The sequence below is a fragment of the Nannobrachium achirus genome (assembly GCF_963921795.1).
Source record: "Nannobrachium achirus genome assembly, chromosome: 5".
Taxonomy (NCBI): Eukaryota; Metazoa; Chordata; class Actinopteri; order Myctophiformes; family Myctophidae; genus Nannobrachium; species Nannobrachium achirus.
Genome location: NC_137814.1, coordinates 58,845,851 through 58,854,847, shown reverse-complemented (window position 1 = coordinate 58,854,847; position 8,997 = coordinate 58,845,851). Strand labels below are relative to the sequence as shown.

The 8,997-nt window shown below is 45.4% G+C and overlaps 1 protein-coding gene across 1 annotated transcript; it reads left to right on the top strand.

Annotated features, from left to right (window-relative positions):
* Positions 1-4,651: 4,651 nt before the first annotated feature.
* LOC308285219 (E3 ubiquitin-protein ligase TRIM35-like) lies at positions 4,652-8,997 on the top strand (the record flags this gene model as incomplete). The annotated part of the gene is made up of 3 exons (XM_080725937.1): positions 4,652-4,658; positions 5,370-6,806; positions 8,561-8,997. 3 exons carry the CDS (start codon positions 4,652-4,654, stop codon positions 8,995-8,997), a joined length of 1,881 nt encoding a protein of 626 aa, XP_080582063.1.

The following is an 8,997-nucleotide window of genomic DNA, read 5'->3' as shown; positions in this document are numbered from 1 at the left end:
CCTTTTGCGGCCCGCAGGGGCTACTGTTTGGCCCCCACCAACCCCAGTAATAATGGTGGTATACTGTAAGAGCAGCAACACTAGTATATCGTCGTTGTTGGGTGGAAACCTCGTATCTCCAAACTTGTACGTTCTTTCGCAAAGTAAAGCCCTGCTTCATCATACAAGGCCGTCGCACAAAAGTAGTGAAAACAGCAGATCTACAAGCACACAACGCCTCGCGGTGCGAGGCGTTGTGTGCTTGTAGATCGGCTGTTTTCACTAGTTTAAATCATTTTTAAAATGACAAATGCAAAACGAACAGTTTTGGACAAGATTTTCTGAACTGTCGCTGGAGTAGCGGGAACGCCACCGTCGCCCCAAGCAATGCTGTGGCCCTCGGCTTGGTACCCTAGACATAATTCGGCCCTTGGGGAAAACTAATTGGGGAACCCTGATGCAGACTGTAAATCGTGTATAATAAATCCTATAATAAAATGTGTGCATGACATTGCTTTCTTGGCCCGCTCATGCCTTACAACTCCTGCAGTGTTTGTGTGCCCACCTGACTGACTGGCCGTTCTGGGTAGCATGCGGGCAGGGTGGGGGGCCTGGGTTGGGGCGAGGGGCAGAGGGTTACACGCTGAGTGAGGAAGGCCAGACGCTGAAACTCGCCTGTGCTTTAATATTAAACAAAAAGTACCAAGGATTTTGCAGTGCTGTGTATTCTTTGTCTAATACACTGAGGGGAAGGGGCCCACCAAAAACAGTGGATCTCAAAGTGGGGTCCAGCCTGGACCGGGGGTCCTTGAAGTCAAGAGTTACGGGTGTGTAACTCCAGAACACACTCTGGGTTAGGATTTTATAGCGACAATTGGGGCTCCGGAGATGAAAGTGGTCCGTGGCCTAATGCATTTCAAACTGTGTGTCTTTGAAATGAAAAGATTGAGAACCCTAACCCTAAAAGATGATTGGCCCAGGGGTCTCCTGAATCTCAATCCATGCGCACACCTAGGCTGTGGCCATAGGAGTCTCAGTGACACAGATCACCCTCTTCCCTGCCCCGAACACGGCCTATTGTCTTTGTTGATTTGAACCCCTAGACTTCGCGGCAGTGCAGGGGTGGACTGGGCATCTGGCATACCGGTCATGTGCCCGGTGGGCCGACTATACAGGTGGGCCTGTGGGCCCCCACATTTCTTTTTAGGATAGTTACAGTAATTCACCCTTTGTCAAGTCCCGCCTGTTGTCCCGCCCCTCTTCACACCCATTGGTTGCTATGTCTTGGTGGGACACTCGGTGGGACACTCCATCCACTATCATTTTAATTTAGTTGCTTCGTATTGTTATTCTGTGTGTTCAATTCTAATTTCAAACTTGGTTTCAGTAAAATGGAGCTGCTCAGTGTAGTATAGTGACTCAGCAAGTTTTTAAATGATTTTTTATTTCTCCAAAAATTATGTTTTAGCAAATTCAACATAAAAAAGGCTGAACCAGGGCAGGACAAGGCAGATAGAGCCTGCTGGTTGGTCTGTCAGGGACCAACCAGAAGGCTAACAAAGGGTGAATTTTGGGGCTGGGCGGCCACTAAGTGGAGAGGGCCAATCCTTCAATAGCACCAGCCCACAGAGCAGAGAGACATCACATGATTGGCCCACTGGCTTGTCTATCATCTGAATACTGGCCTAGTCGCCCAATCACAGGCTACTGTGGCCCCGGAGCCCCCCAAAGCATTACGATCTTCTGGACACCAGAGCTCATTCCCCCCAGATTCATAAACATGGGGACGAATTAATTCTGTTATTATGCCACCAAAATGTGGAATGCCCTACCAACAGTGAGACTCTGATTCTGAGCGTAGTGCCGACACTGGTAAGATTCGGAGGTTATTTGTGTGTTTTGAGCTTATCGATCCGCTGTATTCACTGTATTTGAAAAAGGGCTTAAGTAGATAATTCACTCAATGTACTTTTAATCTTCCTTGGAATGTGGTTTAGACAAAATGTACTTGTTTTTTAAATGAGGTGGAGTATCCAAAGATACAATATTCTAACAATTTACTTAAGTACAGCATTCAAGTTCATTTACTTACTGTCCACCACTGGAGTTGACTGCAACATAAACCTAATTAATTCTGCTGCCTGCACAGTTATTATAACAAATCTCCTGTCAGCTTACAGTATAAGAACTCTTGGTGTTAATTTAAGGCTCCATTTGGCAAAGACGTAACCGAATGACCCCTTGTGCGTCCATCTGTTTGTCAGCGGTCTAAAGAAAGCCTCCATTGAAAGGAGACAGCAGCTGAGCTGAACGCCCACGCAGACATGGATCAAAGCACACGTCCACATCGCATTTTATGCAGAGCCTTAATAACATGCCCAGAAAGAACTGATGGACAACTGGGGGGAACGTTTGCCAACAACAGCAAATCTACTAGCACACAACGCGTTCCATTGCGACACACTGTAAGGGCCGATGCATATACTCCACTTGAATTGATTTCGGTTCGGCTCTGTCTAAACTACAACATGACATCATTCAGAGGTTCAGGGGGACGGGTACCGTCATTTATGCGGCTGTTCGCTGCTGCCGAGATTTTGTGACTCCCCGGACTGAACCGAAATACTTTCGTCTCTAAAAGTGGGGTATGCATCGGCCCTAAAGGGCTGTCCATACTGTCACCGACAACCGGAAATTTCGTCGGAGAGTTCCGACGTGCAGCTTTCCGAACTCTAATTCGGGTTAATGCTTTTTCATAAGTTGAGAGTGACGTCATTTTGTAGTTGAACCGGATAGGAGAGTATGGACAGGCCTTAAGGCTTTGAGTGTTAGTTCGCCTTTTTTTCTAACCAAAGCTGTATACATGCCAGTAATATAGTCATTGCAAAGGCATTAATTGGTTGCCTGAGTCCCGTGGTAATTTTTCTGCTGAATAAGAAGTAGTTCCATTGATTTGGCCGGCCAATAAACTAATCCACAAAATTGCCGTCATTATTATTGATGACATATTTCTACTATATAGAGCGAGTTTCGTTCAACTTTGACTATGTCACATGATACTATTTTTTGTGTCAAGTATATCAATGCGCCGCATACTGTATGCCCATACTGTTAATATAATCACAAAAAAATTATAACGAGCATTGGATTATGAAAACAGACACAATAAAAGCAGAAGGCAAAAAAGGAAAAGAAAAAACATGAAAAGGGAAAAAGACACAAATCCATGCATCCATCCATCTTCAACTGCTCATCCGGAGTCGGGTCGTGCATGGCGTGTGCTAGTGCTGCAGTGGCGGGCAGCACACACCCCAAAAACAATGAAGCTGTTCTGCGGCCGCAGCTGATATCTCCTGCAAACTAGCCAAGAATAGTCTAGCACAGCTAAACTATCTTCCATTGCTAACACACAAAGGAGAGTTATACAGTATAATATCCACGCATTACCAGGTAAAAAAAACAACCTTCCTCTAACTGTGACAGTGTACAAATGCAACCACTCTATTACGTACACCGCAACCTCTCCTTCTTTAACAATAGCCTACTCCTTGCCACACGCACACGCACACACACACACACACACACACACTGTAACTGAATCTTGACAGTTGAAACCTGTTGTGTCTCCATTCCTGTTTCTCTACACAAAACGACACATAGAGAGGATCATCATCATCATCATCATCATCATCATTATCAGTGAGGTTGACAGTGAAGTGAATTGGTAAGTGTTGATGATTCGTTTGCATGATGTTTTTGAATGTTATTAGCATATTATTGTTTTTCTTTAAATGTTTCCCGATGGATGAATTGAATAGACTGGAAGTAAGCCACGAATGGTAAATGGTGCATGATTTATATAGCGCCTTTGTCCAAGGCGCTTTACATAGATTATGCATTACATTCAGCCATTCACACACTGATGGCGGAGGAAACCATGCAAGGCACCAAGAGCAGTTAGGAGTTCAGAGTCTTGCTCAATCACAAATCATTCAATCAATGATATTTAAATATTCTTCGCATTCCAAAGGAAATGCTTGTGTGAAAATATCTGAACTGTCATATTGTGTTCATAGACGTTCTGTTGTAAGAGTACTGGAATCATTCTCATTGCTTATTAATTATTCATTATAATTCATTATTCATTAGCTAACACCAAAGTATCAGTTACTCCTCCTGGGCTCCACAACAAACATAACAGAACTTTAAATTACATTCCAGCAAGGTTATTGAGGTTTGATTCCACTTGGAAATTCAATGTGTTATGCTTATGAATCATCGTTAATTCAACATGTATACTTGTAAAAGTTAATTCAACATATTATATCGTCGTTGTCGGGTGGAAACCTTGTATGTCCAAAACCGTTGGTTTGTATGATTTTAAAAATGATTTAAACTAGTGAAAACAGCCGATCTACAAGCACACAACGCCTCGCGGTGCGAGGCGTTGTGTGCTTGTATATCGGCTGTTTTCACTACTTTCGTGCGACGGCCTTGTATGATGAAGCAGGGCTTTACTTTGCGAAAGAACATACACATTTCTGCTACTTTTGTTTATGTATAGCAGGGGGAGGCAACCTTAGGCACGGGTGCCAACATTGGCACAGGGGAGGATGATCCCGAGGCCCGGCCCGATTAATTAGCAAACATTTTAGGCCCTACCCTACCCTAGATGTCGGGTATGGTTGGGTTCGGGCAGAATTTGAGAACTCTAACTCTGACTGGGGAGAGAGTATGGGAGATGGGTGGGTTATTGCTCTTTCTATATTGCTTGAGTCTAATCATTACATCCTGACGTGAAAGAAAAAAGTTCAGAAGAAGACAAAGGTTGTTATTATGTTATATGGACATGTTGGAAATATTTTATTTCTGATGTGGTGTCATAATTAAACGTTATTCTATTTGACTTTCAAGAAAATAAAAACATTGCACTTCATGTCAAAAAGGTTGCCGGCCTCTGATGTATGATGTGTATGATTCGATGTTAGATTTAGATTTAGTAGCATATCTACAAGATCGTAGATCTTGTAGATATGCTACTTTTGTTGATGTATAGTATGATTCAACTTTATATTCATATAGCGTTAATTTTCAGAAAAACAAAAACATAAGATGTTTCTGCCCTATATGTTATATAACTTATATTATACAATATTTGGTAACTCTTTAACATTTGACTTAAGCCCTATGTACTGATATACTAACCCTAAGTACTTGTACGATGTGACTCGCTGACGAGCTGTGACGAATATTTTCACATTTTGGGCAGGCATTTGCAGAAACGTCTGAAATGTTTAGCTATAATAGCATAATTATCCAAAATGGGGATGTTGGAAATAAGGAAGTTGAAAGTTGTTATGGATTAAACAATGTTCCTTCTTCTCTTCCAGAAATCGACATGGACCCAACAGACATCATCAGACAGAACAAGAAAAAACTTCAACTTATTCTAATGTCACACGTTCACTTCATCCTCCAGTGTGTATTTGAAGAAAAGCTACTGGTGCGTGTTGAATACATGAACCTGAAACGCATCAATCCACCATACAAGGCAGCCTCTGAACTTGTGGACAAAATGATCTCCAAGGGTGAAACAACGTGCGGTGTGTTCCTGTGTCTGCTACAAGACACAAAACTAACAGACGTGTTTCCTGGTCTGAAGACGATTTCATGGTCATCTGAGGAGGAGGAAGTCAAGGTGGTGAGTTGTGAACATGATCCAGAGGAACATCAACTGTTCTGTGAGGAAGAACAGAGAGCTGTGTGTCGTATCTGTGACTCCTCTCACCACCCTGGTCACAGGCTGGTTCCTTTAGAACAAGCAGTCAACAACCTGAAGGACCAACTAAAGTTTGACCTCAGGACTCTAACGGTCCAGATGAACAAATACAAACAGTTTAAAACTAAATATAATAGTGAAGTGGTTGAACACAACACAAAGCAGGTTTTGGCCGCAGAGAAGCAGATCCAAGCAGAGTTTGAAAAGCTCCACGAGTTCCTGACAGACGAAGAAGAGGCCAGACTGGCAGCTCTGAGGGAGGAAGAGGAGCAGAAGGAGGAGATTGTTCAGATCATCCAGAAGCAGATCTCCTCTCTCTCAGACAGCATCTCTGCCATAGAGCAAGAGCTGCAGAAAGACAGCGTGTCATTTCTCAGCAGTTATAAACACACTCAGACCAGAACCAGAGTCCTGTGTACGCTGTCAGATCAACAGCTGGACTCTGGAGCACTGATAGACGTGGCCAAACACCTGGGAAACCTGACCTACGCAGTCTGGGAGAAGATGAAGGAGATGGTCACGTTCACTCCTGTCATTCTGGACCCAAACACAGCATACCCCTGGCTCTGTCTGTCTGAAGACCTGACCAGTGTGAGCAATACAGACACAAAGCAGCAGCTTCCCGACAACCCAGAGAGGTTCACTAATGGCACGGACGTCCTGGGCTCAGAGGGTTACAGTTCGGGAAGCCACGTCTGGGATGTGCAGGTTGGAGACCATCCTTGCTGGAATTTAGGTCTGGCTAAAGAATCCGTTGAAAGGAAGATGAATTCGTATTCCTCACCAGAGTATGGAATCTGGTGTTTAATGCAGAGGGACGGTGTCTATGATAACGGGCGAGGACAAAACCTTCCATTGAAGAGGAAACCTCAGAGGAATCCTGAGAGGATCAGAGTCCAGCTGGACTATGAGAAGGGGGAGGTGTCCTTCTACGACCCCGAAGACATGACTCACATCTACACTCATGAAGACACTTTCGCTGACAAACTCTACCCATATTTCTCTATCGGAGAGGCTGGTGATGCTGAAACCACTGATATCAAAGTCTGTCAAGTACCAGTGATGGAAGAAATGCTCAGGTCTTTTACTTCACCCCTGAAATGACTTCCCCTTCTATCAATTACTCACCCCATGGAGACTTGGTTTTATGGAAATGTTTTGTTTTGTTTTGTTTTTGTCACTTGCCTAACCCACCAAGCATTTTTAGGTCTATAAGACGTCTATTAGACGTCTATAGACTGCTAGTCTAAAATTGGGCTTCCAGAGGTATAAATTTTAATGTGTTTCATACGTCTAAACTTAGACTAGACATCATAAAGATACAGCTAATGGTGTTTGAACTCAAAATCGCCTGTGCTTGAGTACTGCATTTTACCTCTGCTCCACAGGTCCTGATACAAGTAATGGGTGTCTGGCCGTATTACTAAGTGACATCGCCCCCCACTGTTTGTTTTTGTGCAGTGTCTTTTAGTTTTCTGATAATGCAAAGTAGCTGTATTGATGAATAGCTATTAAAATGATTTTATTTAATCAATATATATTGAATAATGGTGTGGGTGGGGGTTTGGGGAGACAACTGGTGTGTGTGTGTGTGTGTGTGTGTGTGTGTGTGTGTGTGTGTGTGTGTGTGTGTGTGTGTGTGTGTGTGTGTGTGTGTGTGTGTGTGTGTGTGGGTGTTGTTGTCAGAATGAATTATGTCATTATGCGGCCAAAGAGAGAACTCAGAGAAGTAATAATGTTTGGTGACCTGATCTGATAGACGTTTCCAGTGACTACACGCAACAGCGGCAATGAACGCTCCTGTCTACGGGAGTTTTGGAAGGGGAAATCTTGTTCTTTCGCTTCACTGCGACTTGGTTTGCACAGACAGAATGAAAGGCCAGCAGGTTTCTGCCTCTCACAAGTTGTTGTTACTGCACATAGAGAGAGAGCTGGCTGTTTCCCCCTTTAAGCTTGTAGATGTTCTTTGTTTGGTGAAGATTGGTGTAGATCGGGCAACAGTGCAACTCAGATCTGTTTTACTTAATGACTAGGCAGTGCTTAAAGCTGAACTAAAAAAAAATGTGAAATGAGCGGTGCCAACATGACCCCGGCACCGGACACCGGACAAATGGACAAACGGACAAAACCAGATGTAGGAGCGGTTAGTTCCGCTCGAGAATCGTCTGGCCAAAGAACTAGACATCGTCTGACATCATGATGGGACTCCATATTTGGGCACGGCTGACAAGAGAACAAACACCAGCGGTTATCTAAGCAGTATGTTTTCAGCAGGCCGCTCACATTCCCTCAGCGAACCGACCCCACTAGAGCTGAATCCAATCCAGACGCCAACGTCCACGGGAGGAAGGGAAAAGAAAGAAAGACGCTTTACGTGAAGCATTCGAGGGCCATTATTAGCGGGTCAGACATCTCTTCGTAGGCATACGTTCAGGCGTGTCGATGTAAACACAGGCTGCAGTCGAGGTCATAGCAGCAGTTAAGTTCCCCCTTCAGTGATATACAGTATAAGGTAATCCTGTGTTCGGACAGACAGACAGACAGACAGACAGACAGACAGACAGACAGACAGGCAGACAGGCAGGCAGACAGGCAGCAGGCAGACGAGTGACAAGACAGACAGACAGACTGCCTGCAAACGAGTGACAAGACAGACAGACAGACAGACAGACCCGGGGTGAGACAGACAATTTGACGGGCACACAAAAGATTCAGAATCAGAGTCAGAATCAGAATCGGCTTTCACATCACATCGCAGGTTTTAGGTGGGGTGAAATTCCTTTTTGCGCAAACCTTCGACAGGGTTCCCGGTCATGTACCCGCGCGCGGTGCGCTGGGCGGGCATGGCGGCGGCCGTGGCCGTCTACATGCTGGTCAGCGTGTGGCTCCTGGGCTACACCTGTCTGCAGGCCGCCGCCTTCCTGGTGGGCGTGCGCCTGCTGCCCCCGCGGATCGCCCGCGCCTCGGCCCTGACGGGCGCCAGCTTCCTGGCGCTGAAGCTCATGGGCGTGCTGGGCTACACCTGGCCCGAGGCCGTCATCTTCCTGGCGGGTATCATTGTGGCCAACCTTCCCGAGGGTGTGCTGGCGCGGAGGACCACGGCCATGGCCGTGGTCCTGGGCCTCAGCTACCTGGTGCTGTCCTTCACGATGGGCAGCCAGCTGAAGGCCGCCGCCTTCGTGGTGGGCATCGTGGTGGCCAGCGTCACGGTCAACACCGTGCTGGGAGTCGTAAGCTAA